We start from the raw sequence: 23208 nt of genomic DNA on the forward strand, positions 1-23208 counted from the left end.
TGATAAAGATGTATAAGCAGGTTAAACTATGAAAGCCTCATTCTCAACCATATTGCTGAGTACATGCAGGCAAACAATGCAGTAAAAAATTATGACTCAGTTTATAATATAGTGACATGAAAAGCTGTTTGATGTATTTTGTTAGACAAAGAGATAGATTACAAAACAGTATTGCAGTATGATTCTGTTTTGACTGAGAAAATCCTATGTGCGTATAGCCATATGTTAATTCACAGAAAACAGGTGAAAAGATTGGAATAAATTGTGCAAAGAAGCTCTTTCTAGGTAAGCTTTACTTAAAGCTTTTCTGCATTTTCTAAATTTCTGAATTAAGAATTTACTAATTTTACAGTCAGAAAAAATAATAGAGCCAATCCCTCCCTCTCTGAGAGCAGACAAAATAATAGATTTGTGTGTGACACATGGAGTACAGTGTTGTAGTGGTTTGAATTCTGGCTGAAGAGGCCTGAACTTTCTTCCTAGATGTGAAGCCCTTCAGATGAGTGACTCAAATACTACCTTAAAAGTCCTAAATCTTGAATCCTAAGATTTTATACACAATGGATCCCTTATACTTTGCCCCTTACTTACCTAGGCTCAGATCTGTTGTTGCCAATCTCTATACCAACCTTTGCTACAACAAGGAAATGATAGCTGCCTTGGAAATTAATCAACTAATAATTGAACTCTGCACATAGGAGAAATGGGACTTAGGCCTGATGTGACTATGCAGAAATTCAGATCATTCCCTTAGTCATCAGGCAGAAAAATAAGTTGAGAAAGCAATCTGAAGGATCAGGATAATGACACTTTAGAAGTAACATAGCAGAGACATCCATTTCTACCTCCAGGAATTTTAAACCAATCCTTCAGAAAGTTACCTAAGCACCCTAAAGAGCCACAGTGAAGAAAATAAGATGGCTCCAGAATGCTGATTTTGAATTGGAAAAGGGGAAAGAGCAATTGTAATCAGGGAGACCCAACTGATTAGTTAAATGTGTATAGGTCCTATATCACACACACTTGAACAAATTTCTCTAAGTGGGGTGAGTCATCTACACTCTGCTCAGCAGAAGTCAATGTTACACTCTGGCATCTACAGACCCCTGAATAGACAGGAACTCCTGTCCCCATATGGTCCTAGAAGGGAATGTAAAGTTAAGTGAAGACATTGGAGCTGAACAGCAAAGAAAAAGATTTGCCTAGGAAAGTTATTAGTTAACTAAATTACAAAATGTCCATGTATAAAATACTAAGACAAATGCAAAGTTGTAGAAAATAATGAAGGATATGGAATATTTTTAAGATGTACTATCAGCAGAGAAATCACTTTACAAAACAGGTTGACCAATCTAATTATATCAACATAAGGTGATAGAAAAAAGACCAGGGAGTTAAATACCTATTTCCGTTACCTATTGCTGTGTATCCACCTCAGAAGTTTGTAGCTTAAAACAAAAAGCATTAATTACCGCATTATTCTGGGAGAAGCAGGAGAAAACGAAGCAGCAGGAAACCCTGGAATACAGATACTAACAAAGGAGAGAACATAAATTTGGCCCCTGGGCTGGGGACACAAACTCCATTTACACCCCTCTCTGAGTTACGCAGGAGGCTGGGCACTGAAGGTGGGGGTACCATGAAGAAGGCTGCTCAGGAAAGGCTTCAGTGTAGGGCAACTCTGGTTAACACAGGCATCCTCCTTCTTAGGGGCAGACATACTGTCAAGGAGCTCTTCAGCAGAACCTCTCAGTCCCAACGGTTAAACCAAGAACTGCAGAAATGAAACACTACGCCTGGTGACAACAACCAAAACTAACCGATCAGAGTTAAAAGCCTCTTGCATGGCACTAAGCAAGGACAGCATTATCTTATAACGGGCGGTCTCAAACCAACCGTGCCACGTTTCCCACAGGACAGCCAACCACGGTCATTCAGAAAGTTCCGCACGTGGGCAGAGACACACAAAACAATCACGCACCCTTCCCGGCCTCAGCAGCACCTACACACAAATGCTCACACTCACTTAAACTCCGTACCTATGCCTGAGCTCCGGAGTCCACAGCCCTGTCTGCGCCTTGTGGGCTGCGGATTTCCTCCCTTCGAGCGCCTGCGGGGCCCAGACACCTAGGTTACCACTAGGAGCGCGAGGAAATTGAGGATTTGTGGAGGGGAGCAAGAAATGATTGGAGATCAAAGTTCTCTTCCAAAGCATCCCAGGGCGGTGGGAAATGTAGTTCAAAGCTGAAAGGCGGGATGTGCAGGGGATGTACTGAGAAGCCGGCACCAAACCCAGAGCCGCAGAGACTCTTGGGCTGCAGAGCCGGCGGAGTACGCAGGCGCAGACGGCTGGCTAGGGGCGGAGGTGAGACCGGTGGGTGCTAGGGGCTAGGAGGTGGCGGTGGCGGGCTGCAGGGTAATGCTAAGGAGGAGGGCGGGAACCTGGGCTGGGGAAAGCGAGCTAGCGGGAACTTATGCTGAGAAAGCCGGGGAAGAAAGCGACAGTCCGGGTCCTAGTGGAAGCGAGGAGGGAAGCCAGAACCTAGTCAGAGGAAGGAACTAGGAGCCAAGGCCGGGAGCGCCAAGGAGGGAACGGAGAGCCCGGACCGCAGCGATCCAGGCTGGAGAGGGCCTAAGAGGGAACTGGAAATCCCAGGCGGGCCTGAGCTAGGCCTGGGCAGGAATTGTGTATGTTTTTCCCTTCACCCTACCCCCAACCCGTAAGGAAACCCAGGTATCAGAGCGCAGCCGGCACCACAGGGGCAATCGGTTTGTGTAGCTTTGTGTGCCTGTCTGTGTTTGGGCACGTGTTACTCCGCGTGACATTCTGGCACTAATTGGTTGTGAAAGTGTTAGGATCTCTGCATGTGTCTAATTTTTAAAATACGTGCATGTCAATTTTTTTAATTGTTCAATTACAATTGTTCCCATTATGCCTCCATTACTCTCCCCTGCCCAACGCAACCCCCAGCTCCCACATTCAGTCGTCCCTCCTGTTGTCTTTGTCCATGGGTCCTTTAAACATGTCCCTTGACTTGACCCTTCCCCCAACTTCCCCCTTAAACCTCTCCCCCTCCCCGCTGGTCACTGTCAGTTTGTTCCTTATTTGCATGCCTCTGGTTCTATTTTGCTCCATCGTTTGTTTTGTAATTAGGTTCCACTTACAGGTGAGATCATATGGTATTTGTAGTTCACTTCTGGGCTTATTTCACTAAGCTTAATACTCTCCAATTCCATCCATGCTGTCGGGAAGGGTAGGAGCAACTTTTTCCTTTCTGCTGCGTAGTATTCCATTGTGTAAATGTACCATTTTTTTTTTTTTTTGATCCATTCCTTTACTGGTGGGCATTTAGGCTATTTCCAGCACTTGGCCATTGTAAATAATGCTGTTGTGAACATTGGGGTGCATAGTTTCCTTTGAATTGGTGTTTTAGGAACCTTAGGGTATAATCCCAGCAGTGGAACTGCTGGGTCAAAAGGTATTTCCATTGTTAGTTTTCTGAGGAAATTCCATACTGTTTTCCACAGTGGCTACACTAGTCTACATTCCAACCAACAGCACTAGGTTCTCTTTTCACCACAACTTGGTCAGCACTTGTTTGTTGATTTGTTTATGATGGCCATTCTGACAGGTGTGAAGTGGTAACTCATTGTGGTTTTAATTAGCATATCTCTGATGGCTGGTGATACTGAGCATCTTTTCATATGTCTCTGTGCCCTCTGGTATGTCCTTCTTGGAGAAGTGTCTATTCAGGTCCTTAGCCCATTTTTTAATTGGATTGTTTGTCTTGCTAGAGTGGAGTCATGTGAGTTCTTTAAATATTTTGCAGATGAAATCCTTGTCTGAGGTATCATGGGCAAATATATTTTCCCATATTGTTGGTTACTTTTTCATTGTGCTGCTGTTTTCTTTAGCCATGCAGAAGCTTTTTATTTTGATGAAGTCCTATTTGTTTATTCATTACTTTATGTCTCTTGCTATAGGGGGCATCAGTGAAAATATTGCTGTGTGGAATATCTGAAATATTCCTGCCTATATTCCTCTAGGACTTTCATGGTGTCACAACTTATATTTAAGTCTTTTATCCATCTTGAATTTATTTTTATGTATGGTATAGGTTGGTGGTAGAGTTTCATTTTTTTGCATGTAGTTGTCCATCTCTCCCAACACCATTTGTTGAAGAGGCTATTTTTACTGCATTTATGCTCCTGCCCTCTTTGTCAAATATTAATTGACCATAGAGACATGGGTTTAATTCTGAAATCTCTGTTCTGTACCATTGATCTATGTGTCTGAACATACCAGTACCAGACTGTTTTGATTACAGTGGGCTTATAATATAGTTTCATATCAGGTATTGTGATCCCTCCTACTTTGTTCTTTCTCAAAATTGTGGAGGCTGTTCCAGGTCATTTATGGTTACATTTAAATTTTTGACATTTTTGTTCAGTATCTGTAAAATATGTTGTTGGTATTTTAATAGGGATTATGTAGAAACTGCAAATTGTTTTGCATAGTATGGAAATTTTGATGATATAGTTCTTCCATTCCATGACCATGGTATATGCTTCCATTTATTTCTTTCTTCAGTGTTCTATAGTGTTCTGAGTATAGGTCTTTTACCTCTTTGGTTTGGTTTATTCCTAGGTAATTTATTGTCCTTGTTGCTGTAGCAAATGAGATTTTCCCCCCCTAATTTCTGTTTATGATATTTCATTGTTGGTGTACAAAATGCCATCAATTTCATAATATTGACTTTGTATCCCACTGTTTTACCCAATTCACTTATTAGGTCGAGTAGTTTTTTTGGTGGAGTCTATAGGATTTTCTATGTACACTACCATGTCATCTACAAACAATGACACTTTTACATCCCCCTTTTCAGTTTGGATGTCTTTATTTCTTTTTGTCTTGTGATCACTGTGGCTAGAATTTCCAATACTATGTTGAAAAGAAGTGAAAGCAGATATCCTTGTCTTGTTCCCAATCTTAGTGAGCAAGCTTTTAGTTTTTGCCCATTGAATATGATGTTGGCTATGGTTTTCCATATGTGACCTTTATTATGTTGCAGTATACTCCATCTACTCCCACTTTGCTGACTGTTTTTATCTTAAATGGGTGCTGTACCTTATCAAATGCTTTTTCTGCTTCTATTGATACAATCATGTGATCTTTGTCTTCTCTTTTATTTATGTGATGTATTGATTTCCGAATATTGTACCAACCTTGCATCCCTGGATTAAATCCCACCTGATCATGTCATGTGATCTTTTTAATGTATTGCTGGATACAGTTGCCAATATTTTGTTGAGGATGTTAGAGTCTATGTTCTTCAGCAATTTTGGCCTGTAGTTTTCTTTCTTTCTTGTGATTTTATCTGGTTTTGGGTGTAGGATGAATCTGGCCACATAGAAAGACTTTGGGAGTCTTTCTTCTTCTTGGATTTTTTGGAATAGTTTGAGAAGGATAGGAATTAGCTCTTACTTAAATGTTCTGTAAAATTCTCCTATGAAACCACTGGATCCAGGGTTTTTGTGTGTAGGAGTTTTTTTTTTATTACTGCCTCAATTTCACTAGCTGTTACTATTCTGTTCAGGTGTTCTTCTTGATTCAGTTTCGGAAATTATATGTTTCTAGAAATTTGTCAGTTTCACCCAGGTTTTCAATTTCTTGACATGTAGTTGTTTGTAGTAATTTCTCACAATCCTTTGTGTTTCTGTGGATTCAGTTGTAATTTCTCCTCTTTCATTTCTGATTTAATTTATTTGGGTCCTATTTTTTTTCTTGATGAGTCTGGTTACAGCTTGTCAGTTTTATTTATTTTTTCAAAGAACCAGCTCCTGGATTTATTCATTCTTTTCATTGTTCTTTAGTCTCTTATGTCATTTAATTCTGCTCTGATCTTGATTATTTCCTTCCTTCTTCTCACTCTGGGTTTTGTTTGTTGTTGTTCTTCTAGTTCTTATAGCTGTAAGGCTAGGTTTTTTATTTGAATTTATTCTGTCTTTTTTCAAGTAGGTCTGTACTGCTCTGAACATCTCTCTCAAGACTGCCTTCGCTGTGTTCCATATGTTTTGGACTGTTGTGTGTTCATTTTCATTTGTTTCCAGAAACTTTTTGATTTCTTCCTTGATCTTGTTATTAATCCATTCATTGTTTAATAGCATGTTATTCAGTCTCCATTAATTTGAATGTTTGAGTTTTTTCCTTGAGGTTGATTTCTAGTTTCAAACTCTTGTGGTCTGAGAAAATGCTTGATACAATTTCAATTTTCTTGAATTTGTTGAGGCTTGTTTTGTATCCTATCATGTGGTCTCTGTTTGAAAGTGCCCCGTGTGCCTCTGAGAAGAATGTGTATTTTGCTTCTTTGAGATGGAAGGCCCTATTTATATCAGTTAAGTCCATTTGCTCTAGTGCCTGATTCAATGCCACAATATCCTTGTTGATATTTTGTTTGGAAGATCTATCCATTGTTGACAGTGAAGTGTTAAAATCGCCTACTACCAGAGTGTTTCTGACTTTATCTTTCTTGAAGTCCTTCAAGATTTTCCTTATTTGGGTGTTCCTATGATGGGTGCATATATGTTTACAATGGTTATATCTTCCTGATGGATTCTTCCCTTGAGTATTATGAAGTGTCCTTCTCTGTCACTTTTTAAGGCTTTTGTTTGGAGTCTGTTTTGTCTGATATTGCTGACAAGTATTGCTGTGCCAGCTTTTTCTGTCCTGTCTATTTGCTTGGAATGTATTTTTCCAATGCTTCACTTTCAGTCTGTGTAGGTCTTTTGTTCTAAGGTGGGTTTCTCATAGGCTTTATATGTGCAGGTCATGTTTTCTCATGCATTCAGCTACACTGTGTCTTTTGATTGGAGCATTTAATCCGTTTACATTTAAGGTTATTATTGATAGGCACTTACTCAGTATCATTTTCCCTCTTTGTACCTGTGTTGCTCTCTCTGTTCAACTTCTTAAAAAGCAATCTCAATATGTCTTGCAATGTTGGTTAGGTGGAAGTGTATTCTTTTAGCCTTCTTTTGTCTGGGAAACTCCTTATTTTACCCTCCATTTTAAATTAGATCCTTGCTGTATAGAATAGTCTCGGTTGCAGGCCTTTGTTTCTCATTAGTTGGAATATTTCTTGCCATTCTCTTCTGGCTTATAGTGTTTCTATTGAGAGTCAGCTGCTAGCCTTATCAGGGCTCCCTTGTATGTTACTTCCTATTTCTCCCTTGCTGCCTTTAAGATTCTGTCTTTGTCTTGGAATTTTGCCATTTTAATTATGCTGTGTTTTGAAGTGGGCCTGTTTGAGTTAATCTTGTTTGGGACCCTGTATGTTTCCTGGACTTGTGTGAATATTCTCTCATCATTACAGAAGTTTTCCATCATTACTTTTCCTAACAGGTTTTCTATCCCTTGCTCTTCTTCTCCTGCTGGTATCCCTGTTATACAGACATTATTATGTTTCATGTTTTCCTGCAGTTCCCTTGAGCCCTCTTCATTCTTTTTTAGTATTTTTTCCTTTTCTTGCTCTTTCTGGGAATTTATTTCTACCTTGCCCTCCAGCTTGGTAATTTGATCCTCTGCTTCATCTAGGCTGCTTTTGATTCCTTCTACTGTGTTCTTCAATTCAGAATTTGTATTCTTCCTTTCCTCCTAACTCTTATTGATAGTTTTATGCCCTTTTTCATGCTTATGTAGCTTGCAGTACATTCCTTGTAGCTTCTGTGTAGTTTCTGGTAATTCTCACTGAGCTCATTGAGCTTCCCTATAACCATTGTTTGAAATCCATATCAACAGTTACTTGCCTCTATTTCATTTAACACTCTTTCTGGGGATTTCTCACTCCTTTCGCTGAGGGTTTGTTTTTTTCATGTTCTCATTTTTTGGGAGGCTCTCCTTGTTTGCTTCTGCTTATTAAAATGATTTGTTTTTACTCCCTGTCTTTGAGGTATGAAATTCTATGGTAGGAGACCTGTGTGATTCAGTGGTGTAGTGTCTTTGGTATCCTGAACTTGATGCTCTTGGGATGCCCTTTATGCCAATTTATGTTGACTCTCCAGATGTAATTGGGTTTTGATTGTTATTGGGTCATTCTTTGATGAGTCCTTCCCTCTAGCTGGTTGACTGAGGGTCACTCCACCTGCCACGTCTTATATGCTGTTGTGCATGTGCTGCCAGAACAAAACCACAAAGCTCAGGAAAGAAACCCACACCTGAAAAAATAACTCCCACCCACAATCCCACCATCAATAGCAAATTAACCAGTATTAATAAGGATATAAAGACATTAAGACTATTACAAGAAAGGAGAGTGAATCTGAGATGACCTCCTGAAAGAAAAATGATTTTGAGAGGGTAAAAGGAGGAGCACTAATAAGAGTAGGATATCACACGAATGTGAAGAGAAAAAGTAATATTTACAACATAAATTTTTAAAAAGGAGGGAAGAAGGCAGAATGGAGTAAGACAAGGGAAGTGTATAGTATTAGGTTTAAACAGAAATTAAAATAAAGTAAGAGAGAAAGAAAAAGGGGAAAAAATAAATAACAAAAAAGGAACCAAATCATAGAGGAAGATCCATCACAGCCCTATCAACAACAAGTGAACTAAAATTAATATAGGTGTGAGGGGAATAAGAGGGAAAAAAGAAAAGCTTAAGATGTCTAGAGGAAAGTGAAGTGATTTTGAGGTGATAGAGGTAGAGGGAATACTATTAGTGAGTAAGTGATTAGTGATTAGTGAGGTGAGACAGGGAAAAATTGAAAGTTGAAACAAAGAAAAGTAGCAGAGGGAACAGTAAAAATTGAGATTTGAAATACAAAATTCATGAAGCTCTAGGGATAAAATTGAAAAAAAATGCAACAATAACCTTATCCACAACCAACGAGGAAAGATTGCTGAACGTGGAGAGAATGCAGGTTTTTGAAGAGTAGGAAAAGAATGTGAGATGACCATTCACAAGAAAATTGGTTTTGAGAGGCTGGACACAGGAGAAATAGTAAGAGTGTGGAAAGGAAACAAGTTGTAGCAAGAGAGAAAACAAAATTTAAAATGAAAATAATGAAAGAAGAAGGTAAAATGGGTGACAGAAGGAAGGGCGGGGCAAAATATGTGAATTGTAATAAACTATGGTATAAAATCTAGTGACAGTATGCACGAACTTGAAGGACAAGAAATAAATATTAAAGAGCTTTGCAGGAAAGTATTACAAATGATGGAGAAGACCACAGTGGGCTTCATCTGGGTACCATCTAGCATTTGCCACTGTTTTTCTTTCTGGATCCAGCTCTGGTGATGTCAGATGATGACCTTGTTTGGCCTTAAGCAGCCTGTATAAGACTTCCAGGGATCTGGTGTCTGTGGCTGACTCCTTCAGTTGTTAATTTATTCACTCTTCACTTAGCAGTTAGGCTTAAATACTGTGGATGGGGCAGAATCCCTCCTGGGGTCAGAGCTTTTGTTTCCCCTCAGGTGGCTGCCACTTGGAGGGGAGTGGTCTGCCTGAGCATGAGGGCTGCTGTTGCCGTATGGGGGATGACTCAGCACCAGAATCCTGGCAGCTACTCTCTCAGTTCTTTCCCCAAAGCTTCTGTCCCCAGTGTTTAAAGCATTTCTAGTCCACTCTGCCCACCAGCTCCCTGTGCCAGAGCCCAGGGTAAATGGCTGCAAATGAAAATTTATATGTTAACCTTTTAAACAGCCCTTTGCATCTATCTGGCAGAGAAAAACCCTGCCGGTTTTTGCAACTGGATGTTATCTGTGTACTTTTCAGGCTCTTGTGCTAGGCTGGGGTTCCCAGCTTAGGGATTACACCCCACACTTCTCAGGGGCATCCAACTAACTGCTTAACAATCCCTCTGGCACTTTAGCTGCTACCTGTGGGCACCCAGCCAACCCTTGCGTGTCTCCACCGCACTCCCTACCAGTCACACTGTGCTCAATCTGTTTCTTCTGTCTGTCTGTGGTTATAAGGCTTCTCTCTGTCACTGTTGTTCAGTTGTTTGTTCTGGGCGATTTCTCCACAATTTAGTTGTAATTCCAGATTAGTCCTGGGAGGAGGTTAGTATAACTTCTACTCCTCCACCATCTTGGATCCCTCTCTCCCAATAATTGCTCAATTTGTTTTTGAGACTGTATGCAACTTCAGAGAGGCCACTGTGAGAGGTTTGTGCATGAAATTTTGCTACTTTGTGAAGAAGTATTGTTATGGGCTCCGTGAGATTATACGTGACGTGTCTGTGGAATGGTGATTGTGTATTGCTTGCATAAGTGTATATATGTCTGATTTTTGAAGTATTTTGTGTGCATAGTTCACAGCGACTAATTTGAATGTGGCTCATTGTGTAATTGAGATGGAGTGCTTGATAATTGGATGCATGATTAGTTAAATATGTATTGTTTAGATTATCTGAATATTGGTTATTTTATATGACCCTTGCAATTAGACAAGTAAAAGAAATAGAGGTTTTAAAAATGGAGATGATGAGGTAAAACTTTTAAAATTTCAGATTATAGGATAGTATATTGGGAAACCTCATATTGACTAATGACTAATATGTTGAAATTAGTAGAACCCATAAGTGACACTCAAAATTTCTATTGGGGTGATTTTTTTTCTGCTGCTGCTGCATAAATTACTGGGCAGATTTAATAATTTCTTCAGTCATTATGAAAATAATTAAAAATCTATTGGACATTTAAACACAAGATCAATCCAATTTTATAATATTCATTTAACTAAATAAAATATTCATTGTATAAATCAATACTTCAAACTTATTTTAAAAGCAGAAAACTCTCCCTTCTGCTGGAAGCCTGCAATTTCTTCTCTAATTCTCAACCTCTATTTTGCTCCTGTTTATTCCCTCTAGGTGGGTAGTCTCCAGCTAAAATGTATTGAGAGCTGGAAAAGGGATGAGAAGTCAGAAGTTAGGGACAGGAAGAGGCTAACATGGCTGGTAACATTATAATTTAGTGTAAGTCATCTCTTACCCTCTGAGAGAACCCACTGCTGGGAACTTCCAGATATGCTTTTCTTCTAGTGGGTACAACCACTTTTCCAGCTGCCTCCCCAGTTCTTCCTCTGGATATGCAGTGGCCCATCTGGTCTGGTGGGTCTTGCCTCTCCATTCAGTCCTCTGGGACAGGAGGATACAAGCCAATCCAGGTGGGCTCCATCCATGGGTTCCTTATTTAGAGCTCAGGTGAGAATTAGCCACCATAGTCAACTTTGCCCTCCCAAATCATGGGAGCATGTGAAATTTTCCCACAAATTCTCTCATCACTTTAGTTCCTAGTGGCCTCAGGGTGTGAAGGGCCCCTGTATGTTATAAGGAAGGGAGAATCACCCACTTTTCTCCCCCTTGGAAATCTATGTTCTAAAAATAATATCCTCCCTTAAAGAGACTCCCTTCTCTCAGCTTCTCCGGCCTCTTGAAATAGGAGTTAAATTAATGGTAGCAAAACTTTACAGCCAATTGCTTTACAGACTTTATTTTAGAATGAGGGGCACTTGTTTAATGCACTGTCTTTGGGACATCTGCTGAGTCTGAGGCAAAAAGCTTTCTAAGTTACCATACTGTTAAAAATGAACAATGACAACAATTAGAAAACTGAGAAGTTTGTTGGGGAAAAGAAAAAGTATTAGCAAAGCACAGATGTCTATGTAGATGTGTATATAGGTAGCTATATAGATGTCTATGCCTATGTATCTATTTATATGTGTGTGTGTGTGTGTACCAGAAAATAGGAAAGTGGCCAGTGGCCATCAAAAATATGTGATACAAAAGATTACATGATATATTCAAATTTAAAAAAATATTTCTAAGGGACTCAAAAATTAAGACAAATAAAAGGATAGAAAGACACAACATGATACAATATCTAAACAACCAAACATTTCACACAGTTTCAGTAAAAGTTTTAAACTTTCTAAAGTTCTTAGGAGAAAATGAACAAGCCAGAAATTCTGAAAGAAAAAAGTAATGAGGAGGGAAGTAGCCCTAACTGATACTAAAATGTGTTTTAAAACTAGTAACTGCAGAATGATCTTAGCAATTATGAACACATCAGTAGAACTAAATATAAATCCCAGATCTAGTTAAATACGTAAAAGCAATGAAGTATATGATAAAGATGGCAGTTTTGGTGGGTGGAAGAAATACCAGTCATTGCATACCTATCAGTACTAAACCACATGCCCCATAATCTATTTTTTAAGTTACTTTTCCATGGGAAAAACCCAAAGTCAAATGACAAAGTATAAAAAATTATTTTACATAAATATAGGATTAATTTCCTTCCTTTAAGAAAGAGCTAATGTCAACTAGAAAAATAAAAATAACCTAGAAGAAAAGCAACATAATTGTAAGAGACAAGAAACTAAAGATGATTTTTAAACTTATGAAAAGAATTGTATCTTTTCTCATAGTAAGAAAAATAAAAACTCGAAACACAATTTATACTTAATAGATAGACAAGCATCAAGAAATTTGTATCAGCAGTATTCATCAAGGGTGGCAGGTATTCTGACATGTTGCTGGTGACAATATAAAATGTAGAGCCTTAATGGAGAGAAGGTTGGAAATAGTTAATATCAGTAGGCTGCTTAGGCAAGAAAACATGGTGCTAGAGGGGAAAAAAGCTTTCTCAAAATTTAACCTGTTGCTCCAAGGGCCTGTATCTCTGGCTTTGGGAATAAAATAAAATTTATCTAGCTTATTCTCCCTCCTGTATTATTTATGTGGGATTGCTGAGAGGACAAAGGCCAAAACAAAAGAAATGGAGGCAATTAGAGCTGTAAGCCATGTCTGTGATGTGATGTGGCATCTTTTCATATTGGCTTTCCCTTAGGAACCACCACTTTTCCAAAGAGGAACCCAAAGGAAGACTGGGCATCTCTTGCAAATCTCAAAACCATGGCTCAGGTGAGGTGCTGGTTTCTCTCTCCTTTCTGAAATAGTCTTTTTTTTTAAGGGTATTTGAGCCTTTGCCATTTTTGTATTAAATCCTTTTGCCTGCCTTTCCCTCCAGAGAAGTGGTCCCCAGTTCTTCCCATATTGACAAAATAAGCCTTTACCTTCCAAAAGTGTTCCTTCTAATTTTAACCAGTGTTTATACATTGAATGAGTATATCATTCAACATCTTTCTCAGTCTTCTCTCAAAAGAAATACTGGCACAAAAATGCATTTCCTCAAGTTAAATGAGAATGTATTACTGCATGAACTTGTATAGATAAAAACAGTCAAGACGGAGATAGAATTGAAGTCCTATCTTGAGGCTTTCAGAATACATTGTGCTTGACAGATTATATACAGAACTGAGATTCTTGTATTTCTCCTGTCTGGTCCTTCAATTTTTCTCATGGCTGCTAACAATTCTAAAATTCTGTAGCCTCCCAATAACACTTCCCCAGTATGCTATAATAGTATCATAGATTTATTTCTGTTTTAAATTTCTTCTAATTTTACATACAAAAGTAAATGTATATGCCTGGACACCTAAGATCGTAACTCTTGAAATATTCTGCTCTTGGTTTCAAAGATATTTCTCTCTTGGTGTTTTCTTTCAGAACATTTATCTTTATTCGTGGATCTCATAAATACTGGTGTTGTCCAGATTCTGTATTGGTTCTCTTCTCTTTACAGTTTCTTGTTCTATTCACAATGCACCACAATTATTCTAATGATGCTCAAATAATTTTAATTGTAAACTGCCATTCTGAGTATCAAAACCATGTCTAACCTGCAAATAAATATCACCACCACCTGCAACTTCCACAGGTACTTCAGACACATGCCCAATATTTACCTCATCAACCCCTGCCCATCCTATTCTTTTGGGGTTTTTAAAAATACTTTTTCTAATCTGCTTATGGCCCCAGCCCACCTGCTAATACAGCTATCCTTAGTTAAGATGCCTCTCACTGTTAAATTTCATTTCTTATACCACAGTTCCCTTCATCACCACTGATGTCATCTTTTCTTGGGTACTTCTTCACAGCAGTCACTTGTCTTTCTATTCAACAGCTTTGGTCCTTTTCCAGTCCTTTAAGTGTTCATCCCAGTACTCAGAAATCTTTGTGTTTCTTACACTTTTCTGTTTAATTTTTTTTAATTGTAGTAAAATATATATAACATAAAAAATTCACCCTGGCTGGCATAGCTCAGTGGATTGAGCGCGGGCTGTGAACCAAAGTGTCTCAAGTTGGATTCCCAGTCAGGGTACATGCCTGGGTTGCAGGCCATGACCCCCAGCAACCGCACATTGATGTTTCTCTCTCTCTCTTTTTCCTTCCCTTCCCGCTCTAAAAATAAATAAATAAAATCTTTTAAAAAATTACCATTTTAGCCATTTTAAGTATATAATTCAGTGCTATTAAGTACATTCACATTGATGTATAACCAGCACTGCTATTTCCAGAACTTTTTAAAATTAAGTTTATCAGTTATGTTTGACATTCAATATTATTTTATGTTACTTCCAGGTGTATAGTATAATGCTTAGACAGTTATATAGTTTGTGAACTCATCCCCTCCAATAATTCAAGTACCCACTTGATACCCTACATAATTATTACAATATTATTGACTATATCCCCTATGTTGTATGTTACATCCCTGTGATTATTTGTCACTGTCAATTTGTACTTCTTTTTTTATCCTCATCCAAAGTGAGGATAAAAATTACACATTCAATGCAATACCTATTAAAGCACCAATGGCTTATTTCACAGATATAGAACAAACACTTCAAAAATTTATATGGAACCATAAATGACCCTGAATAGCTGCTGCAATTTTGAGAAAGAAGTGTAAAGTAGGAGGGATCACAATACCTGACACTAAACTATACTACAAGGCCACTGTAATCAAAACAGCTTGGTACTGGCATAAACACAGGCACATGGACCAATGGAACAGAACAGAGAGCCCAGAAATAAACCCAAGTCTCTATGGTCAATTAATATTTGACAAAGGAAGCAGCAACATAAAATGGAGTAAAAATAGCCTCTTCAACAAATGGTGTTGGGAGAACTGGACAGCCACATGCAAAAAAATGAAACTCGAGCACCAACTTACACCTTATACAAAAATAAATTCAAGGTGGATAAAAGACTTAAATATAAACTGTGACACCATTAAAGTCCTAGAGGAGAACGTAGGTAGGAAAATCTCAGATATTTCATGAAGAAACTTTTTTACTGACTTGTCCCCTAGAGCAAGGGACATAAAGGAAAGAATAAACAAATGGGACCTCATCAAAATTAAAAGCTTCTGCACAGCTAAAGAAAACAGTATCAAAATTAAAAGAGAACCAACTGTATGGGAAAACATATTTGCCAATGATACCTCAGACAAGGGTTTAATCTCCAAAATATATAAAGAACTTACATGACTCCACTCTAAGAAGACAAGCAACCCAATTAAGAAATGGGCAAAGGACTTGAACAGACACTTCTGCAAAGAGGACATACAGAAGATCCAAAGACACATGAAACGATGTTCAATATCGCTAGCTATCAGAGAGATGCAAATTAAAACCACAATGAGATACCACTTCACACCAGTAAGAATGGCCATCATAAATAAAGCAACAAACAACAAGTGTTGGAGAGGTTGTGGAGAAAAGGGGACCCTAGTGCACTGTTGGTGGGACTGCAGACTGGTACAATCACTATGGAAAGCAGTATGGAACTTCCTCAGAAAACTAAAAATGGATCTGCCTTTTGACCCTGCAATTCCACTGCTGGGACTATATCCTAAGAACACTAAAACACCAATACAAAAGAACCTTTGCACCCTGATGTTCATAGCAGCACAATTTACAATAGCCAAGTGCTGAAAGCAACCTAGATGCCCATCAGTGAATGAATGGATCAAAAATCTATGGTACATTTACACAATGGAATTAATTTTATGCAGCAGAAAGAAAGAAGGGGGTCCTACCCTTTGCAACAGCATGGATGGAGCTGGAAAGCATTATGGTAAGCGAAATAATCCAGGCAGTGAAAGACAAATACCATATGATCTCACCTTTAACAGGAACCTAAACAACAAAACAAAGAAACAAGCAAAATATAACCAAAGACACTGAAATAGAGGACAGACTGACAGTGACCAGAAAGGAGAGAAGAGGGAATTTCAGGGAAGAATGGGTAGGGTTTACAGGAACAAATTTAAAGGACACATGGGCAAAAACTAGGGGGAGGGTGGTAATGGGAGGGAAGTGGGGAGGGTTGGGTGGGTGGGCTGGAATGGGAGTAAAAGGGAGAAAACTGTACTTGAACAATGATTAAAATAAAAAAATAGGAAAAAAACACAAAGGGAGGATAAAAATTGATTATTGCTGATTTTAGAGAGAGAGGAAGGGAGAGAGAGATAGAGAGAATGATCAATGTGAGGGAGAAACATATCTGCTACCTCCTATACATTCCCGGACCAGGGATTGAACCCACAACCTTTTGATGTACGGGATGGCACTCTGACTACTTGAGCCACCCAGCCAGGGCTCAATTTGTACTTCTTCTTTTTTTTAAATATTTTATTTATTTATTTTTAGAGAGGGAAGGGAGGGAGGGAGAGAGAGAGAGAGAGAGAGAAACATCAATGTGCGGTTGCTGGGGGTTCTGGCCTGCAACCCAGGAATGTACCCTGGCTGGGAATCGAACCTGGGACACTTTGGTTCCCAGCCATACTTCTTAATCCCTTTACCTTTTTCGCCCAGCACCCTGCATCCCCCTTCCAGTCTGTCAACCATCAGTGAGTGTGTTCTGTGCATCTGTGAGTCCTTTTCTATAGAGTTTACTTTGTTCTTTAGATTTCACATATAAGTGAAATCATATGGTATTCATTTTCCTCTGTCTGACTTATTTTACTTAGCATAATACCCTCTACCTCTATCCATATTGTCCCAAATGGCAAGATTTCATTATTTTTTATGGTCAAGTAATATTTAATTGTACACATATACCATTTCTTCTTTATCCACTTGTCTATTGATGGACACTTAGATTGCTTCCATATCTTGGCTATATAGCAAGTAATGCGGCAATGATCATAGGAGTGCATATATCTTCTCGAATTAGTGTTCTGGGTTTCTTCAGAAATATGCCCAGAAGCAGAGTTGCTGGGTCATAAGATAGTTCTGTTTTTAAATTTTTGAGGAACTTCCATATTGTTTTGCACAGTAGCTATGACGATTTGTATTCAGTGCATGAGTGTTCTCTTTTCTCTACATTCTTGCCAACTTGTTTGTTGATTTTCTGATAATAGCCATTTTGACAGGTGTGACGTGATATATCTGTCATTTTAATTTTTTAAAATATTTTATTTATTTATTTTTTAGGGAGGTAAAGGGAGGGAGAGAAACATCAATATATGGTTGCTTCTCATGCGTCCCCTACTGGGGACCTGGCTCCTAATCCAGGCATGTGCCCTAGACTGGGAATTGAACCAGCGACCTTTTGATTCACAGGCCGGCACTCAACCACTGAGCCACAGCAGCCAGGGCTCTCCTTGTCATTTTAGTTTACATTTCTCTCATGGTTAGTGGTATTGATCATTTTCTCATATATCTATCGGCCATTTGTATATCCTCTTTGAAGAAATATCTATTCAGTTCCTCTGCCTATTTTTAAATTGGATTGTTTGTTTTTTTGGTGTTAAGTTGTCTTGAGTTCTTTATAAATTTTGTATATTAATCCCTTAGCATCCAAAATCTTCTTCCATGCAGTAGGTTGCATTTTCATTTTATAGTTGGTTTCCTTTGTTGTGCAAAATTTTTTTAGTTTGATGTAGTCCTATTTGTTCATTTTTTCCTTTGGTTTCCGTAGTTTGAACAGATATATCAGAAAAAAATATTGGTAAGACAAATGTCAGAGAGTTTACTGCTTATGTTTTCTTTTAGGAGCTTTATGCTTTTTTGGTCTTACATTAAAGTGTTTAAACCATTTTGAATTTGCTCTTGTTTATGGTGCAAGAAGGTGGTCTAGTTTCATTTTTTTGCATGTATCTGTCCAGTTTTATCAAAACCATTTATTGAAGAGACTGTTGGCTTTTTAAAATATTTTATTTATTTATTTTTAGAGAGGGGGCAAGGGAGGGAGAAAGAAAGGGAAAGAAACATGAATGTGGGAGGGAAACAGTGATCAGTTGCCTTTTGCATGCCCCTAGCCTGGGCCCTGGCCAGCAACCCATGTACATGCCCTAACGGAGAATCCAACTAGTGACCTTTTGGTTCAAAGGCTGGTGCTCAATCCACAAAGCCACTCCAGCCAGGGCTGAAGAGACTGTCTTTACCCCATTGTATACCCTAGAGTCCTTTGTCATGATTTAATTGACCATATAGGCATGAGTTTATTTCTGAGCTCTAGTCTGTTCTGTTGATCATGTGTCTGGTTTTAAGCCAGTACCATGCCATTTTGATTACTATAGCCTTGTAGTAGAGTTTGTATCAGGTAGCATGATCCCTCCATCTTTGTTGTTCTTTCTCAAGATTGCTGAGGGATCTTTTGTGGTTCCATATGAATTTTAAGATTATTTGTTGTAGTTTTGTGAAAAAATGCATTGGTGTTTTGATAGTGATTGCATTGAATCTATAGATTGCTTGGGTAGTATGGACATTTTACTCATCTTACCTCTTCCTATCCATGAGCACAGTAGATGTTTTCATTTATGTGTATCTTCTTCAGTTTCTTTCTTCAATGTCATAACTTTTCAAGTACAGATATTTTACCTCCTTGGTTAAATTTATTCCTAGGCATTTTTTTGATCAATTATAAATGGGATTGTGTTCTTAATTTCTTTTTCTGATAGTTTATTATTGGTGGATAAAATACTACTGATTTCCAAATATTAATTTTGTATCCTGCTACTTTACTGAATTTATTTATCAATTCTAGTAGTTTCATAGTGGAATCTTTAGGATTCTCTTTATGTAGTATTTTTTCATTTACAAATAATGACAATTTTATATCTTTCTTTCCAATTTGGATGCCTTTTATTTTTTTCTTGCCTGATTGCTATAGCTAGGACTTTCAATACTATGTTAAAGAAGAGTGATGAAAGTGAACATACCCATTCTGTTCCTGATCTTAAGGGAAACACCTGTAGTATTTTCCTTTTGAGTGTATTATTAGCTGTGGGTTTGTCATATATGGTATTTATTATGTTGAGGTATGTTCCTTCTATTGCCACTTTGCTGATACTTTTATCAGAAGTGGGTGCTGGGTTTTGTAAAATGCTTTTACTACATCTATTGATATGATCATGATTTTTAGCCTTCATTTTGTTTATGTGGTTTATCATGCTAATTGATTTGCAGATATTGAACCATCCTTGCATCCCCAAAATAAATACCACTTGATCATACTGTATGATCTTTTTAATGTATTGCTGATATTTTATTGCATCTGCATTCATCAGGGATAAGAACTGATAAACACGGATGCAATAAAATATTTCCTCCGATTTTCTTCTTTTTGTTAATGCCTTTGTTTGGTTTTAGAATCAGGGTAATGCTTGCCTTTTCTATTCCTGCATTTTTTTTGAATACTTGGGGAAGGATAGGCCTTAATTCTTCTTTGAATGTTTGGTAAAATTCACCTGTGAAGCCATCTGGTCTAGGGCTTTTGATTGTTGGAATTTTTTTTTTATTACTGACTCAGTTTTGTTGGTCATAATTGGTCTCTTCAGATTTTCTGTTTCTTGATTCAGTTTTGAAAGATTGTATGTTTCTAGGAACTTATCCATTTTTTTCCAGATTGTCCAGTTTGTTGGCATATAATTGTTTATTGCATTTTCTTATAATCCTTTGTATTTCTGTGGTTTCACTTCTCACCTCTCCTCTTTCATTTCTAATTATATATGTGTTGGGGTCCTCTCCTTTTTGTCTGATGAGTCTTGTTAAAGGTTTGTCTCGTTCATCTTTTCAAAGAACCAGCTCTTGATTTCATTGACCTTTTGTATTTTTTTTAGAGTATTTTGTTTATTTACACTGATCTTTTTTTTTTCATTTGGGCCTTATTTGTTGTTCCTTTTTTAGTTCTTTAGGTGTAAGGTTACATTATTTATTTGAGTTGCTTCTGGTTTCATGAGGTAGGCCTGTGTTGCTATGAATTTCCCTCTTAGAGTTGCTCTCAGTGTCTCAGAGATTTGGGATTGTTATGTTTTCACTTTCACGTGTATCAAGGTACCCTTCGGTTTCTTTCTTGATCTCTTTTTTAACCGATTCAGTGTTAGTAGCATGTTATCTAACCTCTGTGTGTGTGTGTGTGTGTGTGTGTGTGTGTGTGTTTGTTTGTTTTTGTAAATACCATTATAGTCAGAGAAGATGCTTTATATGATTTCAGTCTTCTTAGACTTACTGAGAATTCTTTTGTGGCTGTTTTGATCAAAGACAAATACCATGATCTCACCTGTAAGTGGAACTTAATCAAGAAAACAAACAAGCAAGCAAAATATAACCAGAGGCATTGAAATAAAGAACAAATTGACAGTAACCAGAGGAAAGTGTGGGAGAGGGATGATGGGGGAAAGCAGGGGAAGGGCCATCAAGGAACATTTGTAAAGGACACATGGACAAAGCCAAAGAGGGTAGGTTCAAGGGTGGGACATGGGGATGGGTAGGATGGAATGGAATGGTGGGGTAAAAATGGAGACAGTACTTAAACAACAATTTAAAAAATAAGCTCCTTCATTTATTGATCCTATATTTATTCTTTTACTCTCTGTCATTTAATTCTGCTCTGATCTTATTTCCTTCCTTCTACTCACTCTGGTCTTTGTTTGTTGTTGTTCCTCTAGTTCTGATAGATGTAGGGTTAGGTTGTTTGAAATGTTTCTATCTTTTTTAGGTTGGCTCCTATCACTACGAACTTCCCTCTGAGGACTGCCTCCACTGTGTCCCATAGGTTGCAGGCTTTTGTGTGTTCATTTTCATTTGTTTCCAGAAAGTTTTCAATTCCGTCTTTTATCTCTTTATTATCTCTTTCATTGTTTAATAGCATGCTCTTCAGCCTGGCTGGTGTGGCTCAGTGGATTGAGTGCCAGCCTGCAAACCAAAGGGTTGCTGGTTCAATTCCCAGTCAGGGCACATGCCTAGGGTGCACGAGAGGCAACTACACATTGATGTTTCTCTCCCTCTCTTTCTCCCTCCCTTCCCCTCTGTCTAAAAATAAATTAATTGAATCTTTTTTAAAAAAAAAAAAAGAATATTATGCAAGGGAGAAAAGAGAATGTGAGATATCTACCATAAGTAAAAGTGATTTTAGAGTATGGGGGAGAAAAGTAATAAGAGTAAGGAATAGAACCCAGGCTAATAAATGGGAAAACATTAAAATAAAATTCCTAACTCAACTGATCAAGGGCATGGGGAAGGCAAAATGGTATAAGATGGGGAGAGTAGCCTATGGGATTTAAAGTACACAGAAGTACTGAACAAATAGGAATTCCGTTGGACAAGAACAGCAATAACTGTGATATCCTCACACAACTAGCCACAATTTATAAAGGTGGAAAGGAACTAATACTACTATAAGAGGGGGAGAAGGAATGTGAGCTGACTTAAGGAAGGAAAGTGCTTTTGCAAGGATAGATGGAGGAGAAATAGTAATAGTACAGAGTTGAAACATAGCATAGCTTGGGAGAAAGTAGTTTGCAACAATAAGAAATGTCAGGAAGAAGGCAAAATGGAGTAAGACCAGGGAAGGGTGCTTAGTGGGATTTGAAATGACAATAATATGAAAAAAAAATAAAATCTGAATGAAAAGAATAAAAAAATGATGACCAAGAGTAATGAGTTAGTAATATGATTGAAGCAAAAGAACTATTAAAAGGCTATGTGAAAGGAAAAAAGATGAAAGAAAAAAAACATTTAAGTTATGAGGAAGAGCATGGTGAAATTCTTCTCAGCTATTGGTGTTCACCTGCTGACTTCTTTCTGGATCCATCTCTGTTTTTCATCAGCTCAAGGTCCCGGGGTTGTTTGTCTAACTTCTGGCAACACCGCCTATATCTCCTTCACCTGCCTCTGAAGGGAGCTTCTGTTGCTATTGAGAGGCTGAGACCTCCATGTCTCCCCTGGGAGACACTGTTCAGTCGTCTGGGAAAATTGTGGGTGTATTCCCCCTGCCTCTACACCTCCTGTCTTATTCTGCCCCAGTTTATTTCCAGTAACATACAGTTTCTGATTAAATAGTTGTCCATTTCATGGGGGCAGGGCACAATCTATGTGTCAGCTCTCTCCTTCTTGGTGTAGACAGCAGCTCTTTGTGTGAGCCAAGGCTGGGCAGCACCCTGAATCCCCCTTGCTGCATACTTTCTGAACTCCCTGCTTTGATGGCCTCAGTGAAATAGGGTCCTGGGACCCAGTGTACTTTGTCTCCCTGTGAGGAATTCAATATGGTCTTTTTTAGGCCTTCTTCTTGCTGTCTTACTCTAGTGGAAATGCCTCCTGCAGAGTTGTTTAGTCTGCCCAACCAGTTTTAGAGATCTTCCCCTGCTTCTGCAGGAGGTGGGGCTGGGCTCAACCTTCCCCTCTGGGAGGTTTCTCCAAGGAAGGGAGCCCAGTTTGGCCTCAAATAATCTCAGGTGCATAGTTCCCAGCTCACTGCCTTCACAGCACACTGAGGCCTGCACTCTCCACTCTGTGCTGCTGTGCCCAGGCCAGGGTCACCTGGAGCCAAGAAATCACCGTCCTTTGTAACCCTCTGATCAGTCTGCCCAGCTGTACTGAGTGGGAGCAAATCACACCCACAAAGCTCCCTTGTTGGCAGGGCAGCAGCGTGTACAGAGTCCCTGCCCAGCACTCCTCAGCTCCCCTTTAAAAAAAGTCTCTCTGGATTCTCCCACTGCAGCATCGAACCACTGTCCAGCTTTCCACACACTCCACCTCTCCAAAAATCAAGAGTTTATTGCAGTCATGGCCAGCCATGGCCTGGCTTCTCTAGAACCAGGTGCAGACTGTATCTCTGCATTCTCTGGCATTCTCCCAGTTGGTGTCCACCACCTCAGCTAGTGTGTGCCACTAGCTGTGTGTATGTGTGTAGCCTGATTTACCCCAGTGACTTTTTGTATCCAAGTCGACATAGCCCAGATCTGGGGATTCCCCGCCCTGGGAGGGGAGGGAGTCCCTGGGCTGCTATCTCTGACCAGGCTCTCCACAGATGCAGGCACTGCAATTGTGGGTATCACTGCAGCCACTGCTG

The 23208-nt window shown here is 38.8% G+C and overlaps 1 protein-coding gene across 2 annotated transcripts in view; it reads left to right on the forward strand.

The window, feature by feature from the left end:
• Nucleotides 1-2390: 2390 nt before the first annotated feature.
• Nucleotides 2391-23208, forward strand: part of ZNF567 (zinc finger protein 567) — a 35932-nt gene continuing 15114 nt past the window's right edge. Inside the window, exons 1-3 of one of the 2 annotated variants that reach the window (XM_045833811.1) lie at nucleotides 2454-2734; nucleotides 10132-10165; nucleotides 12854-12927. In XM_045833811.1, coding sequence (XP_045689767.1) covers nucleotides 12919-12927 — 9 coding nt within the window. In that variant the 5' untranslated portion in view covers nucleotides 2454-2734; nucleotides 10132-10165; nucleotides 12854-12918. Of the gene's footprint in view, nucleotides 2417-2453; nucleotides 2735-10131; nucleotides 10166-12853; nucleotides 12928-23208 lie in introns of those variants that run through there. The other variant, XM_045833812.1, reaches the window with a different exon arrangement.

Source organism: Phyllostomus hastatus, unplaced genomic scaffold (genome assembly GCF_019186645.2).
Source record: "Phyllostomus hastatus isolate PE091 unplaced genomic scaffold, TTU_PhHast_1.1 phas_contig_194, whole genome shotgun sequence".
In the NCBI taxonomy this organism is placed as follows: domain Eukaryota; kingdom Metazoa; phylum Chordata; class Mammalia; order Chiroptera; family Phyllostomidae; genus Phyllostomus; species Phyllostomus hastatus.